The sequence below is a fragment of the Erithacus rubecula genome (genome assembly GCF_903797595.1).
Source record: "Erithacus rubecula genome assembly, chromosome: 10".
NCBI lineage: Eukaryota > Metazoa > Chordata > Aves > Passeriformes > Muscicapidae > Erithacus > Erithacus rubecula.
The window spans coordinates 17,707,621-17,726,368 of record NC_136662.1 but is presented as its reverse complement, the minus strand read 5'-3'; the positions used below and the strand labels follow the sequence as shown (position 1 = coordinate 17,726,368).

General features: G+C 45.1%; 1 protein-coding gene across 7 annotated transcripts in view; it reads left to right on the top strand.

The window, feature by feature from the left end:
- The window catches only part of ERI3 (ERI1 exoribonuclease family member 3), a 131,474-nt gene that overhangs the window by 26,245 nt on the left and 86,481 nt on the right, over window positions 1–18,748 (top strand). For all 7 annotated transcript variants that reach the window (XM_079313947.1, XM_079313942.1, XM_079313944.1 and 4 more), the window contains 2 exons: window positions 3,480–3,539; window positions 5,768–5,859. In XM_079313947.1, coding sequence (XP_079170073.1) covers window positions 3,480–3,539; window positions 5,768–5,859 — 152 coding nt within the window. The remainder of the gene's footprint in view (window positions 1–3,479; window positions 3,540–5,767; window positions 5,860–18,748) is intronic.

Genomic DNA, 18,748 nt, shown 5'->3' with positions numbered 1-18,748 from the left:
AGTTTGAAAGCCTGCCCTGAGAGCCACAGGTGAACATTACTAAACAGTGGGGTGCTGTTAGATAGGTGCAGGGATCATCCCTGTGTCACTGGTGTAGGTTGTTTGAGACCCCAGGGACACAGCCAGGATGTGCTCTTGCAGAGCTGCTGCCTGAACTGCTCCAGCACTTGTTATTGAATTTCTGCTGGTTTATGTTTTCTGAAAAATACTCATTTTGCTAAATGCCAGTAAAGGGCTTTGTCTAGGCACCTCTACTTACAAAGGGTGAGATTTATTGGCCTCTTTGTCTACGAAGAAAGACCAGGCCTGATTATCAGATTGTACACCAGAGACAAGTGCTTAGGTAATCAGCAGACTGTCTTGGAGTAGAAATACGATGGTTTTCCAGATAAACTCTCTAGGAAAAGCACTGGTGTTGACATTACATGGGAGCCTGTCTGCTGTGCTGCCAATTTCCCCTCTCCCCTCTGGCTTTCCTAAGCAGTAAAACTGCTTGGTGTAGAGGAGGTGCCTCTGTGTGGAAGAGTTACTGGGCTTGCTAAACATTGCTCCTTGAGTTTGGAGTACCTCTTCCATCCCTCTTCCTTCTTGAAGACAACAGCACAGCATAAGAAGGGTGTTTCTGGAAGGGTGGAGAGCTTGTTGCCACCCTCAAGACATCACTTTACTTACCTTTTGATGTGTCTGTGCTCTCCTCTGGCTACATGATGTTTCTCAAACTCCCCAAACCAATGTCCAGGGGCTGTCTTCCAGTGCTGGCTCACTCTGAGATCTCATCTTGTCCCCTTTCTCCTGATCTGCTTCTATAAAACAACAGGTCGTGAACCCTTGGTTGTTGTGAGGGATGAGCTGCATGCTTAGGTGCAGAAGGTGGAAAGTGTTTGCAAGTTGTTAAAAGCTGTTTTTAGGTGTATAAAGCTCATCACGCCCTTTTGGAAGATGAAGAAGATTTTTCTGGTTCCCAAGAAAGTTCTTGCCTGGAGCTTAAGGAGAGGTTCTCTCTATATGCAGGGTGCTTGTACAGATCTTTTCATGATACTTTGCTCTCTTTTTATGATTAATTTTTATCGATTTTTTTTTTTTTCCTGAAGGAATAGACAATAAAAATACAAAAAGATAAAGGTATTATAGCTTGCTTATGTTGCAAAGAACCTCATGCTTCTTGGGATAACCAGTGGAATTTTACAAGTGTGTGGTTTTATGTTTTTATACTTTTTCAAAGCTGCAAGACCAGATAATGCTGCAGAGATCCAATGCACTAGGTTAGATGTGGCAGATGGACATAACTGATAACAAAAAGTATCAGAAAGGATGAGAAAGTAGAAATCTGGTCCAGTTTGAGCACTCTCTGACCTGTACTGAAATGACCTGGGAGCAGATACATTCCTTTGTATTGTGTGTGATTTCTGCAGTGTGGATCTTGGTGTGTGTATTCTTGGTGATGTGTCCTTGTCTGGATGAGGCCATTATACCCTGTCCTCCCATGGCATCAGGGGTGCAGTGCTCCACAGATACAGTCCTGGAATGTGACAGGACAAGGAATGGTGACTTTAAACTAGTCAACTAAGTATACAGAAGAAGAAGTGGTGAAACACTGGCACAGGTTGCCAGAAAGGTAATATTCAAGGTGAGGTTGGGTGGAGCTATGAGCAAGCTGATGTAGTTGAAGATGTCCGTGCTCACTGGGAGGGAGGTTGGATTGGATGAACTTTAAAGGTTCCTTCCAAAACAAGCTATTTTATGATGCTGTGTTCTTTTCTGAACACACCTTTCAGTCACTTCCAGAGATTTGGGTTGAGCTGCTGTCTGAAAGGCAGAACCTGCACTTTGTAATATATGAACTTTCCACCTCTGCCAGAAGAATGCATGGAGAAAAAGATGGCAAGAAAAGCAAAAACCATGCCAGGGACTTTAATTAATGCTCTAAAGAGCCATGCATTAATTCCTCAAATCTATTTGCTTCTCAGAGTATGGAAGTCTGTAGGTAGCAGCTGCTAACCCTATTAAAATACAGATGAATATAAAAACAGGTTCTGAATGTAAAAGAGTGTCTGTGTCCCTCCACTTTTTCAAAATTCCACTTCATAATGGCTTGATGAACTTGAGAAACGCACCTAGAGGAGTCTGCATTCTTAAAATTAAAATACTTTCCCTAAAAGGTATGTATTGCCATTTCATGGGATTCACTGTGAGAAAATAATCTTTCCACTTACAGTTTATTCAGTGAGTCAGGTATTTGGTATTCATTAAATGTAATTACAGTTTAATTGGAGTTTAATATCGTTTCTTTTTCTATCCTCCAAGTTCAGTGCTGTGAGCCAAGTAGCCAAAGAAACTGAGAGATAGAAACCATTTAGCTTCCTTCATTTGCCACATACTTAATAAAGCAGAGCCATGTGGTTTGTGAGAGGACTTAGGGTGTGCAAGTAGGTTGAGCTAGTCTGTGTGGAAGAGTTACCCCTGGGTGATGGATCAACTGGATGCCATGGCTTCCAGAGATGTGGATACTTCTAGATGGTGCTTGACCTTTATTTTATGAAAATGTGTGAGATGTGTAGCATCAGGAAAGTGGCATATGAAGTGAAATCCCATAGTGTGCACTTGTTTTAGTAATGATTTTTTTAATTACTTGGGTGCATTGATGGCAGGCTACTGAACTCCAATATTCGATATGTTAAAAGACAGTTTTGTCAGTTGGAAGGCAGACAGAAAAATTATCTGTTTTCCATGTGCCTCAAGCTCTCCTGAGCAGACTCAGGCTGAGGCCCATGAGACTACATCTTTTAGTGCATGTGTTTAGCTTTGAACAGGCAAGCAGTCTAGGAGCAATCAGTAGGAGTATCTGTTGGCAGGACCTCTTCCTCAGAAACCTCCTGGAAAACAGACTAGACAGGCTTCTGCAAGAAAGTGCTTTTCTTCAAATTTCATTCCATTATTTTAAATACAATTTTGAGCTGCTGAGGAAAGCTGTGATGGACTGTGGGAAAATGCACATGCTGGCTGCCCAGCTCAGGGGAGGATAACTGGGTCCTCTATGTCTCACCTACTAATACTCCTCTATTTGGTTCATCTAACACTGAAATTTTGGTGGTGTTGTGATAGCAGAGGAATGTCCAGAGATCTTGGTAGTTGCCTCTGCCTGTGTACATCAAGGTAGCACCTAAACTGCTGAAAAGCATGTTGAAAAAGGGCATCATACTGGTGCATGACACTGCTCCCCCAGTGGACCCTGCCATGCTGAGAATTTGCAGTTTTGTGGTGTGGGTAGGAGCCCCACTACATTTCTGTGTTTGGGATGAAGCTGTGCCCTTGGCCAGTGGCTAGGAAGCTGCCAGGGTCACTCTGCTGTGGCTGGTTCCTCAGCAACACTCATGTGGGTCACGGGAGCATGTTTTGGTTGCAGAAAGATGGACAGGAGAGTAGACCTCTCTGATGATCTTTTGAGTGCTGCTCTGATGACTGCTTTCTGTTTGTTTCAGCTGACTGGGATTATTCAAGGCATGGTGGATGGGCAGCCAAGCCTCCAGCAAGTGCTTGAGGTAAGCAGAGTAACCTTTAGTTCTCAAACTCTGACCTCTGGTCCTGTAGTCCCCTCTTCATCTCTCTCCCTGCACCCTCCCCTTGCTGAGAATCGAACCGCGTAATTTGACTATGATTACAGCTTCATTAGAATAACATTTGCTGTCACACTGGTGACACACTGCTGAGATTATTGAACCATTGATCTGTCATCTCCAGCTGTTCATGTCAAGGGTGCTGACAAGATATCCAAACTCCTGCCAGTAGATAGGCGAAGAGGCAATTCTTTCTTGAGCCAGTTTTAAAGCACCAAGACATTGCTCAAGACCACTGCTCCTGGAAATTCTGCTTTCATTTCTTTTCCCCTCCCTTAGCACTTTATTAAATTATTTTTTCTACCTATTTAAATGCTTAATAATACATGTAGTATAGAAAGAAAATGCCTCTGAAATCTAATCTAAAGGATATGTGAATGCAGATACAGCCCTAATAATACCATCTGCTTAATGTGGAATTCCTAGAGCATTTAAGGCTTAATTAGCTTGGAAGTATTTCTCCATCAATAGCTTTTGTTGGTAGTCAGATAGTGAAGGAAACTTCCTCAAGCAGAGCCTATTTGGGCTGCAGGTTGATGTTGGATGCGTCGTTGTCTCTGTCAGGATTTCCACTGCTATGTTACCTAATTGTTCCTAATCAGAATAATTGCAACAATTGCTTATCTGAGGAAATCAAATTAAAGGTGTTTAAATCCTCCATGGAGACAGCACTTGATGGGTGGGCTCACATGAGGGAGTTTAGAAAAGTTTCCACTGCTGTCCCCACCTCTAGGTAGGTTCATGTGAGGCTGGCAGGGAGATCCTGTCAGCCAAAGGGAGTGTGGCTGAGAGGCTGGATGCTGCTTTTCTGGGGAATTGTAATCAGAGGGCTGTTGTACAGTCAGTCACAGAAAGAAGCATCGACCCCTGGCAGGAAAGGCTGTGGCAGTGACATGAGACTGAAGATGGTGCTCTGCAGGGGTGATGTCTTGCATCCATGCAAACCCCCAGCTCTCCAGAGAGCATAGAGCAGTCTTGCTTGTCCATAAACATATGGATGTGTGTACCTGTTTCCCCCAGGAGGGTGAGCTCTCTTTGCCCAGATGGGTGAATGTAGATCACTGCTGGAGTATTCCAGAAAATGGTTTGTTCTCTTCGTGTGAAAGCTTCTTAGAGTGTGGAAACACTTATGTAGAATTGTTTTTATTTGGACAGAAAAGGTGTTGGTACAGCAGCATGTTTCTAGGTTAAAATGAGATTAAGGTTAGGCAGCTTCTGAGGCATGCTGGTTTACTTTACTCAGGAGTGAAAGGTGTCAAGCAAGGGAAAAAAGGAGGGATTTCTGTTGCTCAAGTGTTGAAAATTCTGCTAATGAAATTACCTAATAACAGCTGATTGTCTGCCACTGCAAAATTTTGGGCATGTTGTTTGCTAGTTCTAGCTGGAATAAGTGTGTATGCAGGGCTTCTGTCTGTGTAGGGCTTCTAGTCTAGGTTAGTTCCTTAATCTCTAAGGTGGATTGCATCCTCTAGGTTAACATGGCCCTTTTCTGAAGAGGACCCTGAACATCATTCCTGTGGGAAGCTGATCAGGCATAGCAGATCCACTTTAAATCCACACTATCCTGAACAAGCACTTCTTCAGACTGTAAGAAGAAAAGAGGAATCCCGCCTGGAGAGGAAGGGGACACCTGACTTTGTTTGTTACTGCCACACAGTGCCTATGTGTGCCCAGCCCTTCCATTTTTTCTCCCTTCCCATATCCCCCTGGTGCTATATGAATTAGCGTATGTGAGAAATGCTGTGGGGAAGGCATGCCATATCAATATACCTGTCTATTCTCCTCACTGGAGGGGGCACAAGTTATGTTCCCTATGAGCCTCTTTGGTAGAGGGAGAGGAGAAATGCCAGGTAACAGCACAGTTGTATCGTCCCGTTAACGCTGCACAACTTTCATCCCTCCACAAGCAGAGCTGCTGAGGTGTCTGATAAGATCATCTCTCCTCTGGTTGCCTGATGTCTCCTATCAGAAATCTTCAAAGGTCCAAACGTGCTGTTGTTGAGATGGCAAGCAAAGAGAGAAGAGAGAGAGGGAGAGGTTGGATAAGATCACAATTTTCTTCTCTCTTGATTGCAAGCAGCTTATCTGAGTTTAACTGTTGTGGCTCGGCCTGTCTCTGCAAAACTCATCCCCTTTTCTTGCCTTCCTTTCAGCGGGTTGACGAGTGGATGGCAAAGGAAGGCCTCTTAGATCCCAGCGTCAAGTCGATTTTTGTGACCTGTGGAGACTGGGATTTGAAAGTGATGTGAGTATGGGAGGGGAGGGAGATTTTCCTGGGCTTTATTGCTCCATGCTTGCTTGTAGTGCATGTGTCTTTGTCCTTGCAAGCCTCCAGCTGTCCCTAGTCATTGTTTCTTAGGGAAATTGTTTGCCATGCATAATCAGGAGAGGAGAGTTGTTTCAGAAGGTAGGTGGGTGCTGGGCATGGTGCAAGATCACTGCCTAGGATATTACCTGTAGGGAGTGAAGCCTTTCAGAACTCAAAGAAAAGTTTAAATTTGAGCTTTGTGACTTTTTGCCTTTTATCCAATATACTTTCCAAGGGTATGGATATGTCTGAGTGCATACATGGATAATCAAGTGATGATCCTTACCTGACTTCCTGCATTTAAGGCTTTTTCTGTCATCTTGGCACAGTAATTCAGTGTGAATCACAGAGTAGTCTTTGGAACAGAATAACAAGCCAGGTCTGGCATGCTGCAGTGGTGCTCTTATCATTAAGGTCATCTTCATCAGCTGGGTGAATATCAGCTGGGGACCTGCACTGGGATCTGCAAGTGTCGGTGTATGTTTTGTTAGAAAAACAGCTAGGCTACAACCTAAAAATGTTATTTTAAGAATGTAGCTAAATGTCCAAAAATTAAATTAGTTCAATCTCCACAGTGTTTGCAGATCAGTGTCCTATAGAGCTGAATTCCCTTGGATTCATATAATCTTGCTTTAGCTTTTCATTTCCCTGTGGTGCTGGATAAAGACTCCTGTTGTTATCATACCAGTAAAGCATGGGCTTGATGCATCCCATCCTACACTGACAGCCACAACTCGTTAGTAGTGTTACTTGGTTTTCACTGTGACATTGGTTTCCCCAAGCTTGAAGCCTAAATAAACTGCACATAGTCTAGGAACAATCAGCCCCAGTTCTTCCCCGACGAGTAGTCTTTGCAGAGTGGCAGCTCCTTGCCTTTTCTTGGTGTAATTAGTGAAACATGAGATATGGGGTCCAAAGCTCAGCACAAGCACTAGGTGGAGATGGGAATTTGGCTCAGAGGGTTGGTATTTGAATTTTGAGTCAGAATCTGGGTCTCTGGTCATGTTGTGTCCAGAGTTCATATATATTGCAAGTTCCTATGTTAGTTGCTTAAATTAGTAGTGAGTTACTTTTCTTTATATATAATGTTTCAGCTTCTGTTAGAGACCGGCACAGTTGCTGAGCAAAACTTCTGTTTCTCATGTATTCTATTTTCTCTGTTCTTTACTCCTGTATTGCTGTTGTGAGAGTCCAGTTTACCACTTCGTTGATGATTGTGAGAAACAGTTATCGTTGCTCCATGCCCATCTTTCCATCGCTTTCATAGTGCACTGACAAGATTCCCAGGTAACAGCATCCTAACTTGGTGTCCATGTAGAAGGAGCAACCTGGATGTATTGGGTGGCTTTTTTTTTTTTTTTTTTCTCTTCGTCAGAGCTCCACAGGGGGCAAATAGAGGTAAAGCTGAGCCCCATTTCTGGTGAGCCATAGGGGTTGTGAGGTGAGCTGGCTCAGAGAGACATGCTGTTCTGGAGTGGCGATACACTATTCACCATTTGCAGTGATCTCTTGCATGGATTGTCTCTCACTAGTCAGCTGGAAAAGAAGACTCCACTCCTGGCCATGAGGATGTTGCGAGTGGTTCATTTCTCCCTCTTCCTTTTAAAATTTTTTTTTAAACCATTAACTTCTGATTTCAATCCTGAAGCATCTCCAGGGCAGAGCAGAAAATACATTGTGTGTTTCCAAGCACATGGATAGCAGGAGTCTGGCTGCAGCCGCCTGGTGAGTAGCAGATCGCGCTGCTCCATCGCCGATTGGGCGCTGCAGTGTGTAGCGTCACATCTGATTAGCACCGTGCCAGTGGATGAGGCTCCAGTGAGGACTCCCTGCCAGCTCTGACTTGTCTCATTTCCCATTACTTTTATCCGTCACCACAAATGCCGAGTCTCCCTCCTGAACTAATTAAGTTTGCGTGTGTTTAGACACATTGCCAAATAGGGTTTAGCAAAGCAGAACTGAGCATCTCTTTTTAAAGAGAGAAAGCGGAGAGCTGAAACAAGGCTGCTCAGACAGGGAGACAGAGCCACAGAGACATGGAACATCCATGAAGTATTCCAGGGAATCACCCCATGTTTCCCTGCAAGACCTGGGGTGTAGCTGATGTCCTTTGCTGCCATGTTGAGACCACACACTGGTCACAAAAGGCATTGGGGCAATAGGAAGGGAGGTGGTGCTGTTTGTCCAGTTTTGGAGGAAGCATTGCACAGTAGAAACCTGTCTGGGTTCCATAGGAATTGAGGACACTGAGATGAGTGCAATGCTTCCTGGCTTAAGGAGCCACAATTTGTGACAGATCTACTCGTAACTCTGCTCTTTCTTCTTTCAACTTCCTTAGTAATGACAGCTGCTTGCGTAGCTGCAGTCCTCTTACTCATGTCTTGCATGGTTTGGAGTTCCTGTCCTCTGTTGTCCTTAGTTTGGCTGGTAAACAGTGTTCTTGGCTTCTCCAGCAGTGACCTGGGCATTTAGTGTGGGTTCTGTCTGCATGTGCTGTTCTAGAGCTGAGGCATGGTGTCTTCTGAACTAGCCTGTCTACTATGACAGCTTCCAATAGGTACCACTGGTAGGTGCCAAGGAGGCACTGTGGGATGAGCAAGCTGCAGGGAAGTAGCTGGAACAAGGAGGAGGAATCTGGAAGCCTGTCAGAGTTAGATATAGAAGTAAGATGGAGAAATAACCCTGCCTAAGGAGTTGCAATGTGTGTAGCACTCTTAGCTCAAACAAAAGCACAAGAGCAATAGCAATTGTCAGGGTACTGCTCTCTGCTGATGGTGTCTGGCACTGCTGAGTCTGCAGGATTCAAGATGTGAACTCAGCTGCTAAAGGATTAGTAAAGCCTCTGCTTGGCTCAAGGATCTACAGGAAATGAGGCAGTGTTTGGCTACAAACTTAATTGCTCTTGAACACTGGAGCTTCTTTGGAAGACCACAGAGCTGTTTGTCTTCCCTCAGACGACAGGGAGCACTAGTCACAAGGAGCTGAGTGCCCAGAACAGGAAGTTCTGGGTGCCCAGAACACCGAGCATCTGAGAAGGGCTTATGAAAGTTCAGCATGAGTCAAGGTCCTCAGCCCTGCTACCAAAGGCTTTGCCATGGCTGTGGTGCACCATCAGAAGGTGCATCTGTTGGAGGGATTTGGTTGCTGCTGGAGAGAGTCCATCATGTGAGAGGGCTCCTAAATGGAGCGCTGATCCTCTACTGGCTGTGCTTGGATCTACCTGCTTTCAGTTCTTGGTGTGTGTGAATCAGGCTGTAGTCAGGGAGACAGCAGCTCTCCTGCCAGCCCTCCCCTTCCCTCTTGTTAAGATGCAATTTCTTTAATGAGGAAAACCTCTTGAGTGGGAACATCACCTTTCTTGAAGGCTTGTCCTGACAAGGCAGTTCAAGCCGACAGAGTCGCATATCAACTTCAGCAAATATCAGTCACTCATTACAGAGACTCTTTTCCCCCCCATCCCCCACTCCCCAGCAACACCCCTCATTCCCAGACAAGGGAATGAATCACACTTCTGCTCTTGAATACATCATGACAAGTCATGGTTCTAATGAGAGAGGGCCATTCATTCTGGGTGGAAAGTTCCCTGTGTCGACTCAGAAATGTTATTAATTAAAGAGAGCTACCTGAAGCAAGAGATGAAAGGAGCACCAGACCTGCCAAGCTAAAATATGAGTGGGGATACAGCCTCGTTAGACACACGGTCCTCAGGCCTCTGCATGCTCAGTGGGAGGATTCCTTTAGCCTGTTGCAAGGAGCTATAGTCCAGGTTTAACAGCTCCAGGGATGGATTCAGATACCCGATGTCATCTGCTTTAGTGCTTGGACCTCATTCTGCTCCTAGGTTGGAACTGTCACTAGTCATTAAGCAAATAGCATTGATGTGGCATTGGGTGGAGAGGGTAACGTGCCTCTGAAGGGCTGAGGGAGCTGCTGACTGCAGGAGACGGGCTTAGTGGAAGAGAGGGTACTTAGTATCTGCCAGAGTTGAGCCCTTGTAATATAAGCTCTTTAGTGTAGTTTATCTCTGCTGAAATGTCAAATTGCTTTCCTCTGTGTGTGGAACCAGTTTGTGGGCTCTTAAACACAATGTGAATTAATCTTGGCAAGGAAAGAGGCATTTTTACCATGTGTTCATAGATAAAGAGTTGAAATACGGTGAGGTTAAGTGAGATGCCTGTGGCTGTGCAGGCAGGCAGAGCTGAAGTCTTATGTCCCAAATTTCAGACCTGCACCATAATGTCAGAAGCATCAGTTAATCCTTCTCCTTGCAGATTTGGATTGTTCTGTAAATGCACTGGGCATAGCTAAAAGTACATGTAGGCTTTGGTCTATATAATTCTGACATGAAGATGCTTGTACTGCATTTACTGTGGCTGATCAGAACATGCTAATTTATGTCTTCACAGGAAACTACTGCTCAGAAGTTTTTTATTTTCTTAAATAAGTGTTAAAAGGCAAGTACTCTCTAATACAGTGATAAAACATAGTGAAGTGTCTCGAAATGTTTATAGCCCTTGGTGCTCTTCCTAGGTTGAATATTAGTAAATTCTAAGCAGTAAATTATACCATTGCTTAATTTTGTCTTACTGTTTTAATTCTTTCCTTGCAAGTTACACAGGCTGGGAGGATGCATTTCTTCTCAGGCCAGCTCTAAATGTGGCAATGGGTTGCTCTTTCCAGACTTCTGTCCTGGACATTTTTGACATCAGAATTAGGTCATGAATGGAAAATAATTGTTGGTATTAGTGTCCTCTGTATGTGCTATTCTTTATCACAGGATCAGGAGGGGATCAGTAGCCTCTGCTTCAGAGAGAAATTGCACTCACTGACTGGAGTGAGTGGGAACACTTGGGTAGTCATGAGAAAGGCAGGAGAAGGTATAGGGTGGGTTGTCTGTGGCAGCAGGGCAAGAGGAATGTTAGAGTTGCGAGCTACAAGAAATATATGGTAACTGAAAGATAATGTAGTCATCTGCATTTAAAGCTAATAAAATAATTCCTTTCCAGCTAAGATCTTTAGATTAGCTTGGTGGGTGGTTTTTTTTAGTGGGGATCATTTTGCTGAACAAGTCTATGCTGTATCTCTTTGCACGGTTATATTTGCTGAACAAAGAGTGTGGTGTGAACTGCAGTGAAGGGATGGGACTGAGTATCCAGGGTCAGGAACCTTTTGAGTCAGCTTTGCTGATGGAGTTGTTCATGTAATTACATCCTAAAGTGCTTTGCCAGAGCTAAGCAAGGGAGCCTTGTGAGCACTTACAGGGAATAGCACTGACCCCATTCCCTTCTGCAACCCTGGAGTCCAGCTTTTTGTTTTTAAAGAAAATTATATAATTTATGCAAAAAAAAAAATTTGGATTTTAAGATTCCTCCTCTGTACACTCTTACTTAAAATGAATATGCCAGACTTGATTTTTGTTATCCTTATGTACCAGTTACCCTGGCTGACCTCTGTTCTTGTCTGTATTTGAAATAAGTGGTTGCTTGGGCTTCTGCAAGTTGCATTGCCCTAGATGTGTGGGAATACCTTTGGGTTAAGCTTTGGACATGAAATATTTGCATAGGGATCATCATGCAATGGACTATCACCTTCAGGTCTGTTCCTTATCTGGCAAATCATAGCAAAGACATTTGTCATAATTAGGGCTGTAGTGTCTACAGGTTTATTGAACTGTGGTGCCTGGTGCACTCTGGGGAGCAGGACTCTGCTACCTGGGAATTAAGATCAAAGAAGTTGGAAGCAGCATGAAAGATGCTGGAGAAACTTAAAAACAAAATTCCAGTGTAGGGGAGAGTGAGGCAGGCATTGCATCATATGCTTTATTTCCAGCACTGAATCTTTGGGATGGAGTAATAAGTGGAGAAGGTAGATTTTCTACCCCTGGGTAGCTTAACTCAAGCTGTTTGAAAACAGTCACATTGACCTGGATGTAAATTAATGGTCTCAATGTTATCTGCTAATAGAGTAGGGAACCATAATTCCCTCTGCACCAGGAATCACTAGGGTGAATTCTGTGTAAAGTATTTTAGTGAATTCAAGCAAAATGGTTTCAAAATCAATGGATCAATAATAGGTACTTGGTAAAAAACACCCCTAGTCTTTGTATGAAAGCCTCTAATAGCAGTTCAGGATTATCGTCATTCTGACCCTTGGGGAATTTAAAATCTGATTGGCTTAGGACTGCAGAGGACTATCACTGGAGGGCTGTTTGCCATCTGAATTTTGTTTGTGGCATGTGTTAAAAATAGGATTAGCTCCACAGAGTGTTTGTTTTCTCTTAAAACAGCTTAATTTTTCTAGTATTAGACAGTCATAGTGTTTCATGCTGGGTCTGAAATGTCAGCTGTCTTCCTTTGGATCCTAGCTCTTCTTACTTTGCAGCTAAAGCAAAGCAGTTGTGTGTTGGCACCAGTGCTGCCCTCTCAGTGGCTTGGCTGGGCTTATGGCTCCTCTGCCTGGAGAGCTCTGCTTTAAGAATACTGCCAGCCTGGGAGCAGCATCCTTCCTCTTCCACTTGCTCTGCTGTGTAAGTCTATAGCTTTCTTGAAAATGTTTTATTTTGTTTGGATGTTTGTTTCCTGTTGGGAGCCATTTTCCTGGATGGGTTCAGTCCCTTTCCTTCTGAAGTTCCTGGATGGCAAAGACCTACTGGGCCATCTTGAGGTCATCCCTGGTATTTTCCCTCCAGCATATTCTCATGTGCCTTGTCCAGTGACAATCTGTATCCTCAGGAGTGGATGACCAGGTGTGTGCAGGACTTGGAAGGACACCAGAGCTACAGACTTAACTTTTTGAGCTGAGTCCATTTCGTGTTGGAGTCACCTTTTTCAGTGTTTGGCCCAGGTGCTGCTGTCAGCAGCCTGGCAGCCCAAAGCTGGTGTCATGTGCTCAGACACTGATGTGGACCAGGTGTTAGCAGTATGTGAGGCACATGGAGGTGGGAGTAGAAGGAAGCAGAATAGAGAAGTCTGTGGGAGGAAGACAGAGGAAGCAGGGTCATGTCCTCCTGGCAGGGTTGTGTCCAGCAAGCTCATACTGCCCAGGACTTCATCCTGCCTTGGTCCTACCAGCTTTGCCTCTCTTGGAACAGGGGTTTCCCCTCCTCTCTGCCTGGCACCTACACCTTGGGGCACCCTTCATTTTTCCTCTGTAGGTGCCTCTTGGTCATCCCTAATTTCCTTGCTTCAGTTCTTCCATCTGAATGTTGAACCAGGTCTCAGTGTTGACTGTTTGCCAGCATGGCCAAAGGGCCTGGGCACCAGCTGAGTTCAGTTCCTCATCCCTGCCTGGAGTCACGTCTGTCCCTGCAAACCGGGTGGATGGAGTAGGCTGGTGGGAGGTTGCCAAGACCTCTCCTCCAATTCACAGTGCTCCCAGCTCTGAAGAGAACTTTTACATTTTATGGACCATTTAGCTTCCCAATGGTGATCCTAATTCTTCACAGCATGTATATGCCATTTCTTGGTTATTAAAAGGACCCCTGAAAAGGAGCTGCCCTCTAAGTCAGAGCTCTTCCATGCAGTTAATTGCAGGAAGATTTTCCTTAGGCTTAATAATATGATGCTTAATATTTCCAAACTCTCCCTGTGCTAGGAGGGTGAATTAATAGCCAGGTTTCCCCACAGCTGCAGAGACTAACCCTTGTGCACCATCAGCAAACAGGCACAGGAAGAACACTTATGCTGGGAGTAATTCAGACTTGGAATTGCTCTGGAGGAAGTCCACTTGATTTCTGCACAGAACTCAAGAGTGCTTTAAAGGTTGTCTGGCCAGGTGTCTCAGTCTTTCATCTCTACATCCTTATTTCATGTGACACATCAGGTGCCAAAGTAGCCTCCATTCCTTGGGGCCCCAAGCAAAAGCACCATGTTCACTGGGAAAGGAGTGATTACCTTGGACTGACTGACAGGTCAGCCAAAGGTTGGATGGATGAATGGACTGGAGGTGGTTCAAGCAGGGAAGTTCTTTGTCAAGTCACTATGCTGTGTATGACAAAACAGAAGCAGCAAGCCATTAGACTGTGTATTTCAGGTGTGAGGAAGCTGCTGAGGTCCCCTGGCATTGTGAAATGCCAAGTGAAATGTTACTTCCATGTGGAGCACAGCAGTGTGTTGGAATTAATGAGTCTGGTGTAAGAAAAGCACATGTGAACAGTCTGGAGAGTTAATGTGCAAGGGTGATAGACTTAGGCAGGGGTTTGTCATCAAGATTGCTGTCTTGGAAGCAGTTCTAATGGCAAGACCATATGAAAAGATATTGGGACTTGCAAGGAGAGCATTAAAAGTCATCAATTGCCAAAGTTGTTTTGCATTTGCTGCAGGCCTGAAGCAAATTGCTGGCATAAGAGGCTCTAAGCACCTGGGTCTTGCACTGGGTTTACAGGTAAGGTGAAATTGAGAAGGGGCTAAGTAATTAATTCCTCTTCCTGTGACCAGGATGGGAGATAATTCTGACTTGCCACTTCTCCTCAGAAGTTGCTTCAGAAGCTGGTAAGGACTCTGGTTGGAAACCCAGGAAGCAAAGAGGATCCCTGGGTGCCTGACAATTCCTTTTCTCTGTTGGTTCTTTCTTGCAGGCAGCCTCGGGCTGCCTGTCTCTTTGTTAAGAGAGTGACAGCAATGTGACACCGTGAAAATAATTACTAACAAATCACGGTGGTGACTGCAAACAGCTCGCTGTCTTCAGAGGCATGTCAGGGAGCATTAGAGCAGGGCCGTGGGAGCGGCAGAGCGGCTAGGGGCTCTTTCTCTGCTCTGGGCTGAGGGAAGATCTTTGGAGACCTTTGGCGCCTGCCACCCCCACATCATTCCTTCCTCGTTGGCTCTTTCTTTCCTCCCTTCCCTGCCTTTGCCGTCAATAATTAAGCCCATTAATTGGACAGTGAGTTTAGAAAAGCTGCTATTGGTAAGACAGGGCTTCTGCCTTCCCTGGATTCAGCAACAAGACACACGGAAGAATGAAAAAATTCTGGAGAGGTATCATGGGCAGAAGCACATCCAAGCTGTGTTTTCCATCTTGCAGCTCTTGTGTTGCCCTGGGCAGTAATGTTTATTAGCAGCATGCCCCTAGGAATTAATGGGCTGGTGGTACAGTTGGAGAAAGGCCCATGTCCTTGTCCTCAGGAGCCTTCAGTCTTGGTGAATCTGAGATAGGTTTGTATTTGTGCAGGGCATCACAGCAAATGTGCAGTTATTGGCATCTCCAGCAAAAACATGAGCAAAAGAATGAGGATGTTCCAGGATACAGTTGAGATTATGCCAGTCAATGTGACTGAAGCTGCAGGTGAAGGCAATCCTTTAGGGAATAAGGAGTGAACAGGTCACATGTTAGGAAGGTGGTGGTACCAAATAGAGCTGCTGGGGGAATTTCTGCAGGGATGAGCCCCTGTAGCTCTGCTGGAGTGGGGACCCTTCTGCAGGTCTGCACAGAGTCTGAGGGAAGCTCCCTCCAAAGCCTCTTGTTATATTGATATAAAGCTCCCTCCAAAGGGCAGGTCTAGCAGAGATGCTGGTAGGAAACTGGAAGGCAGCTGTTGGCTGAAGTGTCTTTCAGCAACATTGATAATCGAACCTCTGGGCAAGCTTTGAGAGGGAGCTCACAGGCTCCCCTCCCCTCCTTGTTCCTGGTGGTATTTCATGCAGCAGTTTGAGCTGGGGCCGTGCCGTTCGGCAGGGCTGTAAGGAGAGGCAGAAGGTGCAGATGGGAGCCTGCTTCCAGGCTCCTGCTCTACTGTGCAGCCTCCATTCCCATTCCCTTAGTTACTAAAGTGATTTTCCTGACTGTCACATCTGTAAATAATGTTGCTGGCGTATCTAGCTGGATGCAGAGTGGCAATGGATGGGGGAGGGCTGGCGCTGAGGGTGGCCGTAACAGCCCCTCTCCCCAGCTCATACAATATTTATGCAGGGCTGGGAGTCGGCGGCACTGACCTCTGGGTCGTGCTGTTAAACAGCTCCCGCAGCCCCTGCATCCTAATTGCTGCACTTGTCCTTTGCTCTGGAGGATTCGCTGCTCCTTCTCTCTGGCGAAGCAAATACTAATGGCAGCTTGTGCTTGGAGGTGGGAGTGGTCTCTTCCCCACAAGGAAAAGACAAACTTATTTTCTCCTGCATGTGTAATTTGCACAGAAAGCTGTGCTCAGACCAGTGCTGACAGCATGAGAGCCCATGAAGCTGCTGTGTGTGCAGTTTTGGGTTCTGTATCATAAGAGGGCACAGGAAGGCAGTTTACCCCATCCCACTGGCTCCTATTAGGATTTCTCTCTTCCCTTTAGTGGGGAATGGGAAGAAGAAGCAATCTCAGAAATCAGTTGAGAAAGTAGAAATGGGTGTTGTGGTGCTAGAGGAAGACAGAGATGATGCCAGGAAAGAAGAGGGGTTCAAACAGAGTCACAAAACAGAATGGCATCTTTTCTTGTAGATAAATGGTTTGCCTCAGTGAGTGGAAAGAGAGGTGATGCAGAAAGCTGAAGATTGCCTCTGTGGATGGAGGGGGGTCTTCCCCTTGCAAGTGGTACAACCTTGAATGAAGGTGGAGACAACCCTGGCAGACAGGCGTTTTCAGCTGATTTGAGTGGTTCAAGAAAGCCCAAAAGACAAAACTTTTGATTGTTAGAGCTGCCATGGCTTTCCCCAATGCCTTTTGGCCAGGCTCTGTCCTGCTTGGGGCTTCACGTCAGGTGTCTGCAAGTCCAGTGACCTGACTGACCACCCACGTCCCTTATCCTGCCTTCCTGGGCTGGCAAGTCCCCTCTGTGACTGGAAAAGTGCTGTTTAGACTGGAGACTAATGGCCTTTAAGTGACATGATTGTATTATGTTAAGCGTCTATAGGTTTTACCATTAGGCACTAAGCAGTTGATGACTCATAGCAGAGAAGCCCTTGTCCTGAAGAGTTTATATGCTAAATGGTCTGGACAGGCAAGGCTTGGAAGAGGCAAGGTTTCCTCCTGCCTGTCAGAGAGCAGATCTAAGGAAGGCCTGGGATAGGACATGTCGTCTTAGTTTAGAGGAGCACCTTAGCTCTAGGTCTTTCATTTTCAGGGATTTGTACAGTGGGGAGAGAATCATATTTAATTTGAGCTTAGTTTTTGTGCATGTTTTGGTTTTGAGGGGGCTTAGACACGATGTGTTGTGTACATCCATTTTATCAGATATATTCCCTATTACTCAGTGTGTAGTTACAGTGTTCTGCAGCAGGAGTCTGACTGCTCCCTCTTAAAGCAGCGAGTATGCAGAGAACCAGGTGATTACTAAATTAGCATCTGTATGAAAGACTTATTAAGAGACCTTAAACACAGAGAAAGGACACATGCCCTGTGTAATCAGGCTCTGCTGGAGCATGATTGACAGAATAATTTATATAGAGATCTCTAATCCAACCACCTGTTCAAAGCAGAGCTAACTTTAAAATTAGATTGGGTTGCTCCAGATCTTCTCCAGATGAGTTTGAATGTCTCCAGGGGAGGAGATTTTGCCACCAATCTGTTCCAGTGCTTTATTACCTACATGGTGAAGAGTTTTTCCTGATGACAAATTGGCCATTCACCTGCTGCAGCCTGTGGTCGTGATGCATGTCTTTCACTGAGAACACAGTATTCAATTTTGCACACTCTTCTTCATAAGATGCTGTATAATGTTTTGTAAGCAGACAGACTTTCACACCAAGTTTATGTGTAAAAAATCTGTTTGTAGGGGTTTTTCATAGGGTTGGGTTCTCAAGGCTGGGGAGGCAGCCCTCAGCCTTGGAGACTTTGCAGTTTCTCTTTTCTTGAGAGTAGTGTCATGCATTTCTGATGTCAAAGGGAAGTCAACTTAGTTGTTCTCATGTCTGGAAAGGGTGGTGAGAGTATTTGCTCTGCCCCTCCACCAGTCTGGAGTAGTGCAGATCTTCCGCCTGCTGCGTTTCTAATCTCAGCTCAACCATGGAGCCAGCAAACTCTGGTTTCCTGCATGGTTAATAAGTATTTCTTTAAAAATCAAGAAACTCAGTTCTGATCCTATTATCCCTGGCTGTTTACAAACTCCAGGTAGAGTTACTCTAGATTTACCCCTACATGCCTAGCAGCAGAATCAGGCCCAGTAAATAGAGCTATGAATCTTTTTAAGAGAAGCTGTTAAGAAGTAGCACATAGATTTATTGTAGCATCATGTGTGTGCAATTGTTGATGAACATCTTCTGTTGGAGGCTGAATACCTGCTGTGTTACAGCCTTGCTTTTAATGTTGAGATAGCATCTCTGCCAGCATCTCGCTGATGCACAGACAGATACCCATAAAAGGGCCAGATCTCGCTTGGTGTTAAATGCCTTCATGTTTCATTAAGGTTGATGGCAGTGGAAGGCACACACTGCTTTGCAGGACGAGCAAGTCACGATGAGCCACTTGCCCTATGTGCTTTTTGTGGCAGAATTATGTCCCTAGTGTATATATTGCTCTGGCTGCAAAAGGCTAACACCCTTTTCCATTCACCAGCTAGTGACTTGGAAAGCAAGGGTCTTGAGGTTCTCTCAAATTTCTTAGTACCCAGCAAAAATTTAGAGAATAGGGATCACACTGTTAGTATGTGATGGGTGTTCAGATATTTCAGCCAATGCTGCTAAGAGTCCTGAGTATTAAGGCTTGCAGCTTGCCTTTTAGCCTTCCTAGGCAGGAATTTGTCTGGTAGAGAGAGAACGCAGCTCTGTCCAGAATTGGCATCACAGAAAAAGAAGTTCTGAAAGTGCCAGGTATTAGCCTTGCTGCTTAGCATGTATTTTTGGCCTCATTACACTAATCCAATTAAAGATTGATGGGAAAAGAATGCACACTCCAGTGAAGGGGTTGTGTA